This window comes from Bactrocera latifrons, unplaced genomic scaffold (genome assembly GCF_001853355.1).
Source record: "Bactrocera latifrons isolate USDA-ARS-PBARC rearing strain unplaced genomic scaffold, ASM185335v1 scaffold_147, whole genome shotgun sequence".
Classification (NCBI taxonomy): domain Eukaryota; kingdom Metazoa; phylum Arthropoda; class Insecta; order Diptera; family Tephritidae; genus Bactrocera; species Bactrocera latifrons.
The window spans coordinates 231,640-249,610 of record NW_017534930.1 but is presented as its reverse complement, the minus strand read 5'-3'; the positions used below and the strand labels follow the sequence as shown (position 1 = coordinate 249,610).

General features: G+C 35.5%; 4 protein-coding genes across 5 annotated transcripts; 3 read left to right on the top strand and 1 right to left on the bottom strand.

Annotated features, from left to right (window-relative positions):
* Positions 1-6: 6 nt before the first annotated feature.
* On the top strand, positions 7-869 carry LOC108965732 (alcohol dehydrogenase 1-like). The gene is made up of 3 exons (XM_018928322.1): positions 7-210; positions 282-455; positions 525-869. The coding sequence occupies exons 1-3, from the start codon at positions 22-24 to the stop codon at positions 810-812; spliced, it is 651 nt and encodes a 216-aa protein (XP_018783867.1). The 5' UTR covers positions 7-21; the 3' UTR covers positions 813-869.
* Positions 870-5,547: 4,678 nt separating this feature from the next.
* On the top strand, positions 5,548-7,233 carry LOC108965750 (alcohol dehydrogenase-like). 2 transcript variants are annotated; one of them, XM_018928352.1, is made up of 5 exons: positions 5,548-5,623; positions 5,681-5,783; positions 5,860-6,087; positions 6,158-6,331; positions 6,805-7,233. In XM_018928352.1, exons 1-5 carry the CDS (start codon positions 5,574-5,576, stop codon positions 7,087-7,089), a joined length of 840 nt encoding a protein of 279 aa, XP_018783897.1. In that variant the 5' UTR covers positions 5,548-5,573; the 3' UTR covers positions 7,090-7,233. The 2 variants fall into 2 exon arrangements, with proteins under 2 accessions (XP_018783897.1, XP_018783898.1); XM_018928353.1 differs by having other exon boundaries at positions 5,570-5,783.
* A 3,687-nt stretch (positions 7,234-10,920) lies between these two features.
* On the top strand, positions 10,921-13,695 carry LOC108965751 (alcohol dehydrogenase-like). The gene is made up of 4 exons (XM_018928354.1): positions 10,921-11,194; positions 11,275-11,502; positions 12,451-12,624; positions 12,689-13,695. Exons 1-4 carry the CDS (start codon positions 11,102-11,104, stop codon positions 12,950-12,952), a joined length of 759 nt encoding a protein of 252 aa, XP_018783899.1. The 5' UTR covers positions 10,921-11,101; the 3' UTR covers positions 12,953-13,695.
* A 2,074-nt stretch (positions 13,696-15,769) lies between these two features.
* Positions 15,770-16,954, bottom strand: LOC108965729 (fat body protein 2). The gene is made up of 4 exons (XM_018928319.1): positions 16,764-16,954; positions 16,462-16,689; positions 16,215-16,388; positions 15,770-16,142 (listed from the first exon to the last, which is right to left on the bottom strand). The coding sequence occupies exons 1-4, from the start codon at positions 16,857-16,859 to the stop codon at positions 15,861-15,863; spliced, it is 780 nt and encodes a 259-aa protein (XP_018783864.1). The 5' UTR covers positions 16,860-16,954; the 3' UTR covers positions 15,770-15,860.
* Between the last annotated feature and the right edge of the window lie 1,017 nt (positions 16,955-17,971).

Genomic DNA, 17,971 nt, shown 5'->3' with positions numbered 1-17,971 from the left:
CTCAATGAGAATAAGGAAGCAATGCTTGAGTTAAAAAAATCTCACCCTGGTGCCAAAATTGATTATATACCTGTGGATTTGACGAAAAAAGAGAGCATCACAGCAGCCTTTAAATCAGCTGTGGAGAAAATGGRTCACTTTGACGTTCTGGTCAACGGTTGYGGTATATGTATGGATAGTGAAGTTGACCTAACAATCCAAATTAACTTGGTAAAATATGCTGTTATAACATTGTTTGAAGTATTGCGAGGGTTAAGTTGTTTTCAATTTCCTCTTTCTAGTTGGGGTTAATCCATAGCACCTTCACTGCGCTGCCTTACATGGATAAATCCCATGGTGGTCGTGGTGGTACTATTTTGAATATCTCATCCACCTSTGGCTTGGATGCAACTCCTTTATTAGCAATTTATTCGGCATCCAAACATGGTGTTACAGCTTTTACGCGCTGCATGGGGGTTTGTATTGAAATTGAATTATATTTTAAACAAATAATGTACTAATTTATTCTCTTCAATTTACTGAAGGACCAAATTTATTTCGATCACTTCGGAGTTAGATTCCTAGCTATATGTCCTGGATTTACCAAAACCAACATTACAAATAATATTCATTCAAGTACTACCTTTAAGTTTTGCCAAGAAAAAGCTCAACGGTATCATAATGCCAAACAACAGTCTGCTGAGGAGTGTGGAAAGAATATGATTAAAGTAATTGAAACTGGTAAAAACGGTGGTGTCTWTTTGCTAGATTTAGGCAACATTGAGGAAATTCCATATCAAAGGAAGTGGGTAGTTACTTATGAGACACAATAAGAGGTTGCAAACAAAAAATGATAAAATAAATATAATTTCAATTGATGTAATTTTGAATTGACTTTCTTTGAAAATTTTATTCAATAAAGAAGTTTGGTAAACCATTGCAGTCATTTCAAAAAGTTTTTGCAAACTATTCTCRGCTATCTCACATCCATGTGTATGTACATACATACGTATATACCACCACTTTTTCTTTTGATATGAAAAATCTGGAAAATTTGTTCGGGGATTGTAGATACTGGAGGAGCGTCAAGAGTATTATAGAGCCTTTGATTAAATTGCTGCTTAAATTTGCAAACAGAAGTACAAGCCACTTCAACGAATCTTCAATAAAAATGCTCACTCATTAAAATGTACAATCATTTAATATAATRTTTATTAAACTCTTACAAAAAATATTAATTTATATTAATTAATGTACGACGTAGGTATGTATATGTACGGAGCGGGGTGGATATAAGTTGCATCACGGACTGCTGAGTTAAGGAAGAGGTATTTACKTGGCGCCGCATAGAATAGAACGTATAAAGCGAATGCGTTTCAGCGATGAGTGTGTGACGAATTGTGTCCGCTTTTCTTTTGCCCATCCTTTCTGTTGAGTGGGTTGAATGATGTAGAAGTGTGGTGAGTTGTGTTGAGTGGTAATGTATTAGTATGGTRTCATCAGAAATGGTGTATTGAGCAGTACTTTATTAGTGTGTGCCAGTTTTTCCGGGTAGTGTCATAGATCTGAATATTAGAATAGGGAGCGTAAACTGTTAAAGGCCCACCAAGCCTGTGTCAATGGCAGGTCGGTCAATACTGCTTTCAWCAATGACGTTTCAGCCAAGACGCGAATGCGATAACTGGTTGCTTAATGACAGGAGATATTTCGCCCTTGTCCATATCTGGTCTGGAGAAACCAGAACTAACGRTRCAATTATTGAGGCCAATGATATCGATATCATCGGCGTACGCCAGCAACTGTACAGCCTTTCTGTAAGGCATGTGTGTATCTTCTGTGTTTGACCCTGCAGCTCGTATTTTTTCTCTAGCAATAGATTAAAAACTTCACTTGGTATCAAAAGCACCGGAGAAGTYCTTACCGATCCTCGCGGAGCTTTTGGTATTACTGGGTGTAATGAGTTGCAGTCATGCTTTTAGATAAGTCCTACTAGGAGAAGAGGTGCAGTGTGCTTTTTCWYTAATGGATCGAAGCTAGATGAGCAACTAGAGGGGGGAGTTTTTTGCAGGGAGCTCTACGTCAATCTTACCGTTAAACTATCGGATAACTGTATTATTTTTCACTCAAAAGGGGATGTTATGAAGTGCAGCCTCTTTGAGGTAGGTGAGTATATACTCTGATAGCAGATCGCCAATAAGCTCGCTAATGGTGCGTTCAAAGCTAGTCGAGCAGTGTCTATCCTCACTAGAAATAGCTTCAAACTACTTCATCATCAGGCTCGTTTAGGTGTCTGGTCAGAGGGGAATCGCTGGMAACTGCAAAGATGATGAGCTAGCCAGAAGGACAACGTTACCCCGCTTACATCGGCATGGACATGTTCCTTTACGAGTGTGAAGTCTATCTGGCCTAGAGTAGAACGAAAGAGATCTTGCCATCCAAAAGCAATTCATTGCCAAAAGTAGTCATAGTTAAAAAAGTGAAAAGTGAGGTGGAAATATTCGGGCAATTTCCCAACTGGTACCCAACCGGTTATCAATACAATCAACCAATTATACCAAATTCCTCCAAGAAGTGCCCCTTATATTTTGTTATATCATTGCCATGCATTTCCAAATCGATGCCTTACCAATACAAACTCATATCTGAAGCCAATTTTGAGTACCTAGCACATATGTACATATATGGCCCTACTAAAATTAATCCATATAATTTTTAAATAATCCTAATCATCAAAAGGCGTGTATATAAATTTGATAGATTGGCTTGATGACGAGTTTCCGAAGACTGCCCAAAAAAATCTATGCTAAGTTTAGACGTGGTGAAATRAGAACCGAAGACGATGAAGGCAGTGGACTCCCAAAAGAAGTTATAACCGACGAAGACATCAAAAAAGTAAGTTGTTCCAGTCAAGTGAAGTTGTTCGAGATAGCAGGCACTCTATAGATATTAACTGAACGGATACATATATCATATCAGTCACGAATATTTGAGTATGAGAAAGTTATGTGCAGAGTGGGTGCCGCACGAGCTCACGTTTGGCCAAACGAGTTGACGATTCGGAGCAGTGATTGGCTATGTTCAAGCTTAATCAATCYGAATTTTTGCGTAAATATGTGACAATGATTGAAACATGGCTCCAACGTTTCACTGTGAAGTCCAATCGGCAGTCACCCAAGTGCATTGATGAGCCCGCTCCAGAGTGTGAAAAAATGCAAAAATTGGCTAGCCTGGTTATGACGTCTGTATTTTTGGATGCGYATGGAATAATATTGATTGACTACCTTGAAAAAGAAAGGACTATCAACAGCGACTACAACGTATTGTTATTGGTTCAAAATCACCGAAAAACGGCCGCACTTGAAGAAACAAAAMGTGATGTTTCACCAAGCCAATGTATCGTGTCATAAGTTTTTAAAAACTATGGTAAAAATCACTGAACTGAAATGGTTCCGCATTCACCGTATTATCCATATCTAGCCACWGCTACTATTATATCTACTCTCAGATCTCAAACGACTGCTCGGTTGAAAGAAAATTTCATCAATTGAAGAGGTAATCACCAAAACTGTGGCCTATTTGGAGACAAAGGACAAATCGTACTACAATAATGGTATTAAAAATTTTGAGGGTTGCTGTAATCAGTGTGTCACCCCCTAGGGGTTCTTGATTAAAAAAAGCAATTTCGCGAAGAAAATGTGTTTTACTATAATAGGCCGAGGACTTTTCAATTGACTTGTTAAGTATATAGATATCAGTTGATTTGCAGAACACCTTAATTTAAATAGTTTGGTTTGTAAAAGCAAAAGCACATCAATTTCATTCGGTTTCTGGATTATGCCCGAATATATACTACCTTACACATAATGATTTTCGTTATTYTAGTAGAATTTATGCCAAATATATCCGTCATTGTGTGATTATCTTAATACAATTTRTAGAACTATTCTCCAACATTTTGGTTGATTTTGTATGAATATTGATATGTGGGAAGTAGGCGTGGAAGTTGTTCGGTATTTTTTTACAATGTAATATAATATATGAATGTTGAGAYAACGTTAAGAATCAAATTTGATTGATTTTGGTTGAATAGTGCCTGAGATATCAAATTTTATCTGAAAGTGGGCGATGGCACTCACGTGAACCCAATTTTTATAATGAATCTTATACATTTCTTCTCTGTTATATGAGGAGTGGTCGTGGTTATCATTGAAATCCATCCAACTTCGAAAAGTACGAGTAGATGTAAGAAAGAATTATTTCAAGCAAATTTGAAGTATAAATATACCGAACAGAATTCAAAATCACTTAACCCAAAGTATTGAATGGAATTTCTATTTTCGACATAATCCACCCAATTTTGTAATGCTAACCTTAAAAATATCCATATAAACTGTATTTAGCGATTCAAAACTCCATYKCTGAATTAAGTAACCTAAGAAAAARGCAGTGTCAAATGCACCCTCGTTCATGTAAAGCATTGTCTAGAGTTTAGAGTAGAGTAAGGTACAAAAACAGTGAATATGACTAAAATTTTTTATATTAAACTACATTGCTCTGCTAAAATCGATATTCGTACRATATAAAGTTAATTAAATAGCTGACAAAACATGATCACTTCATTTTCTTAAAATATTCTTTAAACTGAAAAGATTATACGATCGGAAAATGTAGTAAGATCATTTGCCGATCATTAATGCTACATATATATCTGGTCATTACTTAGCTTTCAGTATTTTTGAACCAGATAGGCATCGCTATAACCCATTTTTATCTATTGACGTATAGTATGTGGGAGTGGTATACCATGTTCCTACAAGTTTAGTTGCAACTTCAACATATTGTTACATGGTAAGAGTATAACAATTTCGTATCACCTAAAATTAATCGAGATAGATATGGAGTCGAAAGGCATTGCTTTACAGACAAACGCAACGCTGTTTTTCGAAAAAATTTGTAATTTTAAAAGTAATCGTGCTTTCACATTTCTTAGGCCGAAATAATCTTTCGAAATGGTTTTCACTGATCCTTCCGATATTCCAACGATTTYAGTAGGATCTTTGGCTATTAATCGTTTCTCAAGCATCATTTCCTTTATCTGATTGACGTGTTGATCAAGTGTTGATGTTGATAGCCGTCTTGGACTTGGTTCGTCRTCAACACGTTGTCGACTCTCTTTGAATAACTCCATTCAAAACACTTGCTCGCGACAAATACATATTTTCTATAATTACAACCTTTTCGCAATAGACGCTGCCTACACTTAGGAAAACGAAAATGTTATCTTTTWAACGTACTGTATTCTCAGCAAAACAATTGAGAACAACTTTCTTTTAAGCTCGTACCTTAACACTTACAATTGATGAATGCCCTTTAAAAGATAATAAATTACAAATATACATATGTTTATTTATATCATAATAACAAATGAAACAAGGAACATGTCTTATCAGTTCGATGATAAGCGAACGCATTCCCTCCCTTTTTATTTACCGAAGCTTCCATTTTCCGTTTAGGGCAAGCAAAACCAATAGGAGGTTTTATATGCGAAATCGTAATCGTTTAAGAATACTTAAGAGAGGAACATTTTGTTTAGAATGTGTAGTTCTGCAGCAGTCGTCGTACTAAACAGACATTCAGTAAGCAAGTAAGCAGACGGAAATATTTTGATTTCGTTTAGTATTCAAAAGTGCCGTTGATTTAGTAAACCAAATATGGATTTGAAAGGTAAAAATGTGATTTATGAAGGTGGCTTTGGAGGCATTGGACAGCGTTGTTTGAGGGAATTTCTCGCCAAAGGTGTAAAGGTAAATTTGCAAAGTAAAATATTAGTTTCCCTAAAAGAAACTTCATATACAAATATTTTTATAATTTTTTTTTAAGAACCTGGTAATTTTCGATTTGCAAGAAAATGCAGACATTTTGCAAGATTTAAGAGCCTCGTATCCCGAGGCGAATATCTTTTTCTTTGCCTTCGACATCACTGATAAGAATAGCATTGCAACAGCCTTCGAGAAAGCGGTTAAGAAAATCGGACACTTTGATGTGCTGGTCAATGGTTGTGGTATGATGGATGATACCAAAGTGGAGCTGATGATTGAAATTAATTTGGTAGATTGTTAAGCTTGAAAAGACTTTCAGAATTGGTTATATAAATTTAACTGCATACAATACTTCTCAGATGGGTTTAATTCATAGTACTTTGACGGCTCTGACATATATGAATAAATCCAATGGTGGACGCGGTGGTCTTATCATCAACATATCCTCTGTGGCCGGTTTGGAACCAACGTCTTTCATAGCTATTTATTCGGCGGCAAAACACGGTGTCACAGCATTCACGCGAGCCTTGGCGGTGAGTAAATATTTAAATTGAATGAGCACATATGAGAAAAAAAGCTTTGCAGTTTAAATAATCCAAATTGTGCATTTCATAGTAAATGCTGGAATGCATTTCGGTATGGCTTTTTACGGTATTGAAATACTTATTTGTTTTGGCTGACACACACCTAACACACCAAATTATTAACCAGTAATGCAATTTCAGTTGCGCCAATTTTTTTATTCTTTTTTTTTTTGATAATTAAATTCAGACAATGAAATCGRAGTGTTGAGAATAATTTTATTTGTATAACCTAAATTTCATTGCGACAGGTTTTCAAGAACCGGTCTGTCATGGTAAACGGCTGCAATAATTTACAAAGCCAAAAGCCAAATATTCCTGATTGCATAAATACTGAAAGTTTTACACTTCTTGTTCGAATTATTTCTTTTATAAAATATAATAACTATATTCACTTGACTCTTATAACTTTGTAATTTTTTCAGGATCCCCACTACTACGAGCATTTCGGCGTTAGCTTTATCACCATTTGTCCAGGCATTACAAAAACAAACCTTGTGGAGAACATTCGCGAGAAGGTAATATTTAAATTCGCTGAAGATTTAGGCGCACGTTGTGATACAGCTGAGCGCCAAAGCCCCGAAGTTTGCGCACAAAACTTGGTGAAACTGGCAGAGACTGGCAAAAATGGTGTCGTCTATATGCTTGATTTGGGCAAAATCAAGGAAATAACATTCCCAACCTTGTGGACTCCGGTTTTCAAGTCCTAATTAATGTATATAGATTGTTCTACTGACTTCTAGTTTATATGTACATATGTGTGTTGCCAACTCTTTGGAGTTATAATTTTTTAGGCATCTGGTTTGCAATTAGAAATAAAATGCACATGATAAAATCTTATGAACAAGAATTTAGCAAACGGGTTTATTGTTTTAAAAATCATTTCGAGCAAGTGAGCGTCCGGACTGGCTCAAGACGAGAGGCTCAATTTTCAACCACTTTTTCTAGCGTTAATATGTTAATGTTGTTTTATAACGCGTCAAATGTTCTCTTCTAAGGCGTCGATCATCTCACGCTTATCTGCGTGGAGTAGTGACTTCATAAAATTCAGAAAAAGTAGTCTTGAAGGCGATACCATAGGCATAAGACGCGAGATAATAGCGCTCAACAAAAGCTTTCTTCAATAAATTCTTTATTATAGCAAATAAATGGAGATGACAAAACGATTTATAAATTAATAGTGTTATCTCTTATGGCATATACACAAACTAAGAACCATTTTGCTGCGTTAAAATGCCAAGTGTTAATACGTGTTGGTTTGAGAAAAGAACTCTTATCGGTTTTTTGTTTCTGCTGTTTATCTCATACCACAGATGGTGTTATGCTTACAATTAATGCAATCTTATGGAATAATACTTGAGCACAACTTTATATATATATATTATACTTTTATTATCTCCGATTCTATATTCACAAACAGTTTTTCATCTTGAAAGCAAACTTGATATAAAGTAATCACAGAGATAGGGTGTTTAATCACATCTCAAAATAGCATATTTGTTTTCCGARCAATAATAAACACTTAAAAGTTATCATTACAAAAACTTAGTGGAATTTTGAAAATTATTTTCGCCGTTGGCAGCAAGATGATTTCATAAATTGTGATGACTAGAAAATATTCCACCTTGATGCAACCGTGAATAAAATCATCATTAAATATGTACGATTAAAATCATTATAGATAATAAATGAATATTAATTTTTTTTATAATTTTTAGTTGTATCTCTATAAATGTAGGTCATTGTGAAGAAACGTTCACAATTTAGAATATAGTTCGCACAAACAAGTGTCAAAGGCGAAGTCCCATTTAATCGTTGTATATTCACAAATACTATATTATGCAGTTTTTTGCATGTAGAAGTTAAAGTTAGTCGATTTTGTACTTTTTTTTTTTTTTACAATGTGCAAAGTCAAGTTGTGTTTAAACAGTTAAAGTTTTCGTTTTTACATCATTTTAAGCGACGACTGCATTCTTAAACCGCAGAAAACGACAGCTAACCGCACTGTTAAATATGAGCAGAAAAGCTTGCCTCATATTTCCCTCGTAAACCGGTCAAAAAAGCACCGGAACATGATTGAAAACAAACTTGAGAATCAGTCAAAACAAAGTTACGAAACATACGCAATGTTATGATTTACACTTAAAAAAATCGGAGTGGATYAATTTCATCGTACGCAGAGCTTCTATAGGAGTTAGTGTCTTTTGAGCGGCTAAGTTCAGGCCTTGAGCGCGCCAGCCTCGTTGCTTTCACATGAATGCAACAGATTCTTAGGTAATAAAATGCATTCAAAATTTTATTCAAAATAATTATAGGAAATACYTTGTTTTGTTATATTCAATATTTGCTCCAATCTTCCGCGTATTCTAACCTAATATAGTATATTTGATGGTAAATTGGAACTAAATGTTCCGCATATTTCACAGGGAGCTACCTCCACATATTTTGGAGTGTCCGAATGAAATTTTTTGTTGTCGAAAACTGTTTTCTTGATGTTTTGGCTTTCACTAAAGCCCAAACATTATGTTCTTTTCTTATCCCAACACGTCTAAAATATGTAGATATGACGTTGCTCCAATCACGGTGCCAGATCTCTGAAGTTTTTCMCTTATTGTATTTAGAGATACATACGACCGTGAGAAAAAGTTACATTAAATTATTTTGTGTGTGGAACCGAATTTCTGGTGCTGGAATGTTCAGAATGTTAGAGAATGTTGTCTTTGATAATTGTTTGTCGCTAACCAGTWTTTTGGATCGGTACGAATTATTCAAAGAGGGTCGAGAACGAGTCGCCCACGTCCAAGAATGCAATCAACATCAACTGATGATCAACATGCTAATAAAATAAAGAAGATAGTGCTTGAACATCGACGATTAACAGTCAGAGATCTTACTGTTGAAAGGATCAGTGAAAACCATGGGAAAAATCATTCAAGTCTATGAAAAAAGAAGCACGATTGGTTCCAAAATCACTAAATTTTTCCGAAAAACAGCGTCCCGCTAACGTCTGTTTGTTTCACTTTTACTTTCCGACTACCAGAATGTCGTGGAACGTATTATTACTGGCGATGAGTCTTGGATCTAAAAGCCGAAAAAAACGTCAAAGCAGACAAAAATCAAGGTTATGGTGACAGTTTTTTTTTTTTTTTGGATTATCGAACTCCGCACTCCGAATACCTTCCGACCAGCTAAACTGTCAACAAGGAATAATATTTGAGTGCTTTACAAAACAATCGCGAGGCTATTCGTAAAAAGAGGTACCACGATAATGCACCATCGCATGCTGCATTGATTTTTCGGGAGTTTTTCGCCAAATTTTCAACCAATATCGCGCCGCAACCACCGTATTCACCTGATTTAGATCCGCGTGACTGCTGGTTATTCAGCAAACCCAAACGAACGCTCTAAGAATACCGGTTTGAGTCAATTGAAGATATTAAGTGTGAATTGCGCATTGAAGGCTATTCCGGAAATTAAGTTTAATCGGAATCGGAATCGGACAAAACATTGGTACAAGTGTATTAGGGCCAAGGGAATTACTTTGAGGGGGACGACATAGATTTTGAAAAATAAATTAAGAATTTTAAATTTATGAACAAGTCTTACAATTTTTTGTTCAGAGTAGYCCAATTCCTTAAAAAAATATAAGTTTTCTTAGACTGCAGTTTCTTCTCGAAAAGGAGAAAAATAGTTTTCCTCACTTTTAGATATCACGGGGTTCTTTCTTCTTAGCGGCTTGTTATCTACGTTTAAATTTTTTCGTAATTGTCAGACCACCTCTTCACAAATATACTATACAGCTCGCATTTTACAATTTTCTAATAGTCCTTTCTTCGGAAAATATACCATTGCTAAGGATAATAAGTTATGTCAAATTTCATTAAAATATCTCGTCTAATCAAAAAGGTTTCCATACAAGTACTGGATTTTGATCGTTCAGTTTTTATGGCAGACCAACTGTGAAAATGAGCGGAATCGGACAATAACCACGCCTACTTCCCATATAGCACAATTTTGAATTCCACTTGATTGGTTCAGTTTCCAGTACGCAAATCAAGAAGCAATTAATATAGCGGGATAAAAATTTGCACGAATAATGTCTTTAGTGTGTGCCATCTTATGACCAAAAATTTTTCAAATGCAACAAAAAGGGGTTCAAGCCCCTATATACTGAATATGTGGACCCCTGTCTCTTATACACATCTAGATGTGTATAAGAGACAGCTGAAATGCTGATGCTCTGGCGTAAAGCGCTCATATCAACAGAGCGCTTACCGGTCAAATATTTGTTCTTTCATTAATGTTTGCGAATGTGTCGCACAAAAGCAAATGCTGATAAATTATAACAATGAAAATAACCAATGAACAAAAGGCAATGAAAAATTAAAAATAAATTATTGCACAATAATAGCTGATGAGTGCAGATTAGTAGCAGCGGTGGGCAATTTAATGTTTAAAATAAAATTATTATTTGATTTAAAAAATTATAAAGATTTTTAATTCATTTATAAAAACAATGAACTGTTAAAATATTTATTTCGACGAAAGTCAAATGAAAAATGTGCCTTTTTCAGCAGTGCATACGTTTATAGTAGCACGCACACCCAGCATGTCACATAAAATTGCGAAAATGAGTGGAGTGACAGACCGGCAAGTGGAGTTGCGATCAGTAATTAAACACGCGATCGCAGTTCGGCCGAAATTATCAGCCACCAAAAAAGTATGGATTTAAAAAATAAAAATGTTATTTATGTGGGTGGATTTGGTGGCATCGGTTTCTGTTGTTGCAAAAGCCTCTTAGAACAAGGGGTGGCCGTAAGTACTAAGCATATATCAACAACTAGTTAATTCAATGGAACCGCAATAAACAGCAATCAATTGTACATTCCAATTAGAATATTGCGATTATGGATGTGGTGGAGGATGCTGAAATGCTTGAGACATTACAAGCTATCAATAAAGCTGCTAATGTATTCTACATTAAAATGGAYTTAACAGATGTGGAGAATATAGAGGGTGCCTTCACAGAAGCACATGACACTATGGGTCGCTTCGATATTGTGGTGAATGGTAGTGGCATAATGAATGAGCATGAAATCGAACGAACAATACAAATCAATTTGGTGAGTTGAAAAAAGCTAACCGTTGTGTTTTGTTTTCATTTAAATCAATGCGTTTAGACATTTCGAAAATACCCTGCTGTGAAATCAACTAGGCATGAACTACTTCACAAGTAGTATAAAACGAACTAGTTGGTCACTTTAAGCTTAGAATTTATTGTTCAATTTTGCGCAGAATTATATATATATATTTTTTTTTTTAATCGTTGAAGTGAAAGAAGACAAGAAAAAACATTAATTTTGGTTGCATTAACACTAGAATCATCTTCACAAATAAAAAAGTTGCCATTAAAGAATTTGATTTTCATGTATCAGCTTGTATGTCAGCTAATTACTATAGTGGTCCGATTGGATTAGATTTTGCGAACGTTTTTCTTGATAATAATCTGTGCCAAATTTCGCGAAGATATCTTGTCGAATAAACAATTTTTTTTTGTAAGGACATGTTATCTATCATTCAATTTGTATGGCAGCTATATGCTATAGTGGTTCGATCTTAAACTTTTTTTTTTTTTTTTTTGTCGAAAATTGTAGCGTTGTTTTAACCAATTATTTAAAACAAACTTCGTGATGATATTTTGTCACACGAGGAAGTTTTTCATAGATAGATAGATAGATTAATGAGGTAATGCACCGCGATCTCATACAATAACTTGACTTTGAACGTTCAGTTTGCTTGGCAGCTATATGCTGTTTGAGTCCGATATCGGCGTTCAGCGGCTGCTTAGGGAGAAAAAGAAGTGCATAAAATTTTATATCGATCACAACAACTGAGACATATATAAATCTGAAGTTTACTTGACTACTTCGATTTTCGCCAAATAGTTCTGAACGTAAACTAGTACTATTGGGACTAGTTTAAAGTTTCACTGCAGAGCATTTCGTTAGCTTATAAACTTTATTTTTACTTGCTTGAGTTTTTGTTTATATGTATGTTTGTATATATTCCAGTTAGGTGTCATTTACAGCACTTTTGCGGCTTTGCGTCTAATGGACAAATCGAAAGGTGGGAATGGCGGTCTAATTGTAAACATTTCCTCCGTCGTCAGTTTGGATGCTTATGGTGCATATGCTGTGTATACCGCTTCCAAATATGGTGTTAATGGATTCACAAGAGCACTTTCTGTTTGTCATCATAATACTAATTAATTTCGATTAAATATGCTTATGATATTCATTGATTTTACAGGATCCATATTATTACAGTCAAACAAAAGTCGGTTTCATCACGATCTGCCCGAGCACAACGGAGACACAAATGGTTTCATCGCTACGCATGGATGCCTTGACCACATTCGATCGTATGCCACCACTGCCCAAGRCGTTGTGTAACAATCAAAGCCCGGAAAATTGTGCCTATAATTTAGTAACAGCCATTAAGACTGCCAAAAATGGTTCGGTGTGGATTTTAAGTGCCGGCATTCTAAGGGAATATCACTATCCCGATATCTAAATGAAAAAGAAAAGTTTTGAAAGCAAAAACAGCCATTGAAAGGAAAATAACATAATAAATTTGAAAAGGTGAAAAAGGTTTGAAARGTAAAAACTGTGTCAAATATGTTCTGTTAATTTGTTTTCTACGGCTACTGACATAAAATTACTTCAAAATATAATTTAATATCGCCTGCTAAAAAATAAGTTTGGTAAATAATGCCTTTTAAAAATATGTTTATATAAAAGTATTAATTTTTAATAATAATTTAAGGCCAAAGGAATCTATTTAAATTAATTTTTGCTCTTAAAAACTTTGTGTTATTGCCGGTGAAAAGTTCAGTATCCAATTAAATATATTCTTTATCTAATAGTTTACTGAAAACTTCACTATAACTTATGCTCTATGCCACCATATGCTGTAACTGCCAGCAAAGTTTTTTAATTGCAGTCGATCTCATGGAAAACGGTTTTTGAAATTTCATTACACTTATGTATGTAAATTAATTAAACTCGAATAGAAGCCATGCAACTAGACATTAAAATTTATTCTTATATAACTCTAGTGATAGTCAATAAAATATATAAGATAATGTGAACAAACGAAAATATTTGTATTCCTAACCTTACAATTAACCTTAATTAGACATCGAAAATTCTATTCAATATCGGAAAGCGCATACAATTTAATATACTGCTGTGTTTAGAATACTTGTTAAGTAAATTTAAGTCTAGGACAAAATAAAATCTCTAAATATATACATATAAAAATTACGTGTCACATTTTGTCCGGGGGTAAATTCCTAAACTACTGGACCAATTTTAGTAAAATTTAGCGCAAACTATTCCATTTGACCCAAATTAGACGATAGGATAGTTTATATCTCAATTGTGTTTAAAGTGAATATATATTTCAAAAACAAAAGCGTGTTGTCAAGATTAAGCAAAAATAGAAATGGTTGCCCGAAGGTACGTAGGTTGCTTTTATATTTCGGGATTTGGCGACGTAGTGTTGCCTTTTAGCAACTAACAACTTTATGCTAAGGTTTGAAATTTATAATGTTATACTTACTCAGAACGTTTTGCCTTAATACCGCTTTTCTTTTGCATACAGTAACTTAATACATTCATCTCGGCCAAAAAATGRAATTAAACCGCGAACATTTTCGAGCAATTATTTTTTACAATTTTCGACGCTGATTAACKCAGCTACAGTACATCGATAATTCAGTTTTTTCCGATGAAGCTGCAGGACAGTGTTTATCCATGGTATGGTGAATAGAATCGAGATCGTAGTTCACTCCAAGGCAGATTTCGTGTAGGTCGACCCAAATCACAAACTAATATTGCCAAATGGTTATTCGATCTATCGTGAGACAGAGAAACTGTAGGAATTATTAGTGCCAGCATACATTCAATATTGCGTAAGCATTTAATAAAAAAAAATAGTCACGATTGGTTGAAAGAAATGTTAAAAAATACAATAGGTGTGCCTCAAAACTCGTGTATGAAATCATGCGATATTGAAACGTAGATTTACGCGTGTGCACCCAAAAGTTAAGATCAGTCGGCTTCATGAGTGTTTCAAGATAAGCCGTGTATAACAAAAATTGTTCGCGCACGAAGCATTTTCGAACAGGTGATTGCACCATACCGATAGATCAACGCAGAACAAAAAAAATCTCAGTGATACACAATCATCTGTTTGCCAGTTGCCTTTCCGGAAATCAGGAAAACCAAGAACAGAAGGCGGATCACCATTCACCACGACAATATGAAACAACTGTATTCGATTTTTAATCACTTAGAACATCGATTTAAATCTACCGTAAAGTCTTGACTTGCCACCAACTTGCCTTCTTTTATTTTCTATATACATATTATATTTGCAAAGTGCTTTGGTTTAAACGCATACAAAAATATATAGATCTTAATGGAAATCATTTTGAAAAACAATAAAGCGATTCTCGATAGTAACATTTTTTTTTTTTTTGTTCTCTAATCCCGAAATATAAAAGGCAACCTACGTAAAATAGACTATAGCATAAAATAGTATAAAAAGATCTTTGTCAGCTCTACTGATCCGATCTGAACAATTTCTACTGAGATTGTACGGTGACCTTGGACAATAACCCATGCAAAATTTCGTGGAATTATCTCTTCAAATGAAAAAGCTTTCCACGCACGTACGACCTAAACAATTTATTTGAGATTATACCGTTGTCTTGGATTATAATTAGTGTCGTATTTAATAAAGACAACATGTCAAATAAAAAGGTGTCYACACAAGGAGATGTATTTGATCGTTYCGTTTGTATGACATATATATTMTWGTGGTCCGATTCGGCGGTTCTGAAAAAAATCAGTTTTTTGGAGATGAAAGGACATGTGTCCGATGGATACCTCAAAAACTGTTCCGCTAGTTTGCGTATATAGGACTTAGCTCATCATGCTGATTATTTATGATATATAGGTATACATATATTTTAAAGGGTCTCCACAGTTTTTTTGGTGGTAAACTTAATATACCTTGTTCCGGGAATATCAACCATTAATTTGAGTAAAGTGCCAAAAGGAATGTTCATTATATTTTCCTATGCAAAATATTTGTGTGATCTATATCATGGAGCAGCTTTTTAKGAAGGAAAGGGCGTGTACACAATWTCAGATCGATATTTCGAAAACTGAGGGACTACWTAGCGTATATTCAGACAGACAAGCCGACMTATCTCAATGGACTTAGCTCGTCACGCTGATCATTTATGTATATACTTTAGGGAGGAGGAATGGTTTTGGACCATTATATACACTCCTATATTATACAATGAAAGCTTTTTAATGCTGTTTTCAAAATTTATTGTTTGCCTTTAGAAAATCTCTTTTTTTTCCAGAATTCTAATTGTTTTGCCGAATCAGGGGTCCCGACGAACTTACATATGCCAGTAGTTGGTTGGCATCACCTCCTTTAGTTGACCCATGTTGCACAAATAGACAGCACCATTTTTCATCATCTCCATCGCTTTGACCATATTCATCGCACACTCAACAGGTGATTGCTGTTTGGCATGGTCCATCGCTTCGACCAACTCTCCAACATATGATTGCTGACCCATCACCGACTTCTCACGTAAATTCATCATCGCTTCACTGGTAGTGAGACCAGGGCATACAACAATGAAAGCCACACCAGTATGTTGGTAATGACGCTTGTCCTGAAGAAAACAAATATTTATGTTATGGATATATTTGTATATTTGCAAAATGTGCATAGAGAAAGAACTTACCGCCATTGAGCGTGTGAAACCAATGACGCCGTGCTTGGCAGCGGCATATACTGGGAAGGCAGGTGCTGGTTCCAAACCGTAAACGGAGGCAATATTCATCACAATACCGCCTTGACCCATTTGCGTTTTATCCATGTACGGCATACACAACCAAACCATATTCATCATGCCCATCTAGACATATATAGATAAGTTTTTCAAATGAGTATAAATTGAATTTCCTCTACAAAGGGGAGTTCGTTTTTACCAAGTTCACGCCCATTGTGGTTTCCATATCCTTGTCGGCCAACACGCCTGCACCATTGATCAATACATCGATGTGTTTTATGACGCCCATCACTTGTTTAACAGCCTGTTCCATGTTGACGCGATCCATCAGGTTCATGTGAACGAACATCACATTTACTGAGCTATTTTCGGCTTGTAGCTTCTGCATCATTTCCATATTCTCCATGCGACCCATCACAATTAGGTGCTAGACAATATATACATATATATATATAGACATATATATTTTTCTTAATTACCATATTTCTGATTTCGACTTACGCTTATCTGCTTCTTCATCAGCATATGGCAAACTTGGTAGCCAATACCGCCGAAGCCTCCAACATAGACGACATTTTTACCGCTCAAATCGAACATTTTGTACTTAATAAATATTGAAATTGAAAAATCTTCACAGAAATACTTTGCTTAATTTGCAATACGCTGCTTAGCGTTAGACTATGAGTTCCTTCGTCGCTGCATCGCCTTTTATAGCCGCCCATTGTTTCAGTTRTTTGTAATCGAGCGATACTGCAATCAGACGTCCACTGTTTTGGTGTGCGGAGAGACCAATTTTATTGATAAGCCAGGTGTGCACGAAGTTTACATATAAGAACTCAATGAGTTCGCGGTGATGATTGACCCCAGTGGGTGACAACATCCAAGCATCCTCTTCTTGTCGATATTCTTTTGCATGTATGTATGTATATATGCATATATATGAGCATAAGCCTAAAATGCGATAATTTATGCCTCTAATCACATTTTAAAAGTGTGTAATTATTGCCGTATGTCTCCGCCTAATTGTATTTATCAGCTTATTCCATGAAAAGTGCAATAAATTGGTGGAAGGTTAGGGTCAAATGCGCAAACATTTAGTAGAGCCGAAATAGGTTTAGTATCGCAGCAATAGACCTCGGTTAACATGTATTTAACTACTGCTTCAGACAACCCAACCACAATAAATAGGTAAGGGGGAGGGGGATTCAAAATGCTTTCGCACCTATAACTCYGAATTTGGCTTCGAACATACAAGTTGCTCTCTATCTACATGACATCCATTATATCGTGCAGGTCCGTGGACTTAAAAGTGTTGAATTTGTCAGCGCCCTTCTTGAAAGTCTGAAAAGTCTGTACCGCACCTACAACATTTCAACTTGAACTCTTCAAACAAACGCCTACAATGCTCACTACGTCCAAAAGTGACGAGTTCACTTTCATGACCGTTCGGTCTTAATATATTTCTCATGCGTCATTTATGCAGGCTGTGGGACACCTGCCGTGGCATCTATCAAGAGGGTAGACGGAGAACTGCATTATAGAAGGTATAGCAGTTGATCGCTTTTACAACCGTTGAACTTCTTCCACGCGAAGTCAAGACGCGGAACGCAATTTTCAACGATTTTCAAGCATAAATCGGCCGATACTGCTACAGTTTTATTAACCGTCGCTGGCTTGTTGGCATAGGCCATAGACTTGACGTAGCCCCA

What these genes read in the sequence shown, in the direction of transcription:
- LOC108965750 (XM_018928352.1), top strand. Translation starts at nt 5,574, where the DNA reads ATGTGTAGTTCTGCAGCAGTCGTCGTACTAAACAGACATTCAGTAAGC. An exon ending in AACAGACATTCAGTAAGCAA is followed by an intron (nt 5,624 to 5,680) that starts GTAAGCAGACGG and finishes CCGTTGATTTAG; the next exon opens with TAAACCAAATATGGATTTGA. An exon ending in TTCTCGCCAAAGGTGTAAAG is followed by an intron (nt 5,784 to 5,859) that starts GTAAATTTGCAA and finishes TTTTTTTTTAAG; the next exon opens with AACCTGGTAATTTTCGATTT.
- LOC108965729 (XM_018928319.1), bottom strand. Translation starts at nt 16,859, where the DNA reads ATGTTCGATTTGAGCGGTAAAAATGTCGTCTATGTTGGAGGCTTCGGC. An exon ending in TGATGAAGAAGCAGATAAGC is followed by an intron (nt 16,690 to 16,763) that starts GTAAGTCGAAAT and finishes TATATTGTCTAG; the next exon opens with CACCTAATTGTGATGGGTCG. An exon ending in CCACAATGGGCGTGAACTTG is followed by an intron (nt 16,389 to 16,461) that starts GTAAAAACGAAC and finishes ATATATGTCTAG; the next exon opens with ATGGGCATGATGAATATGGT.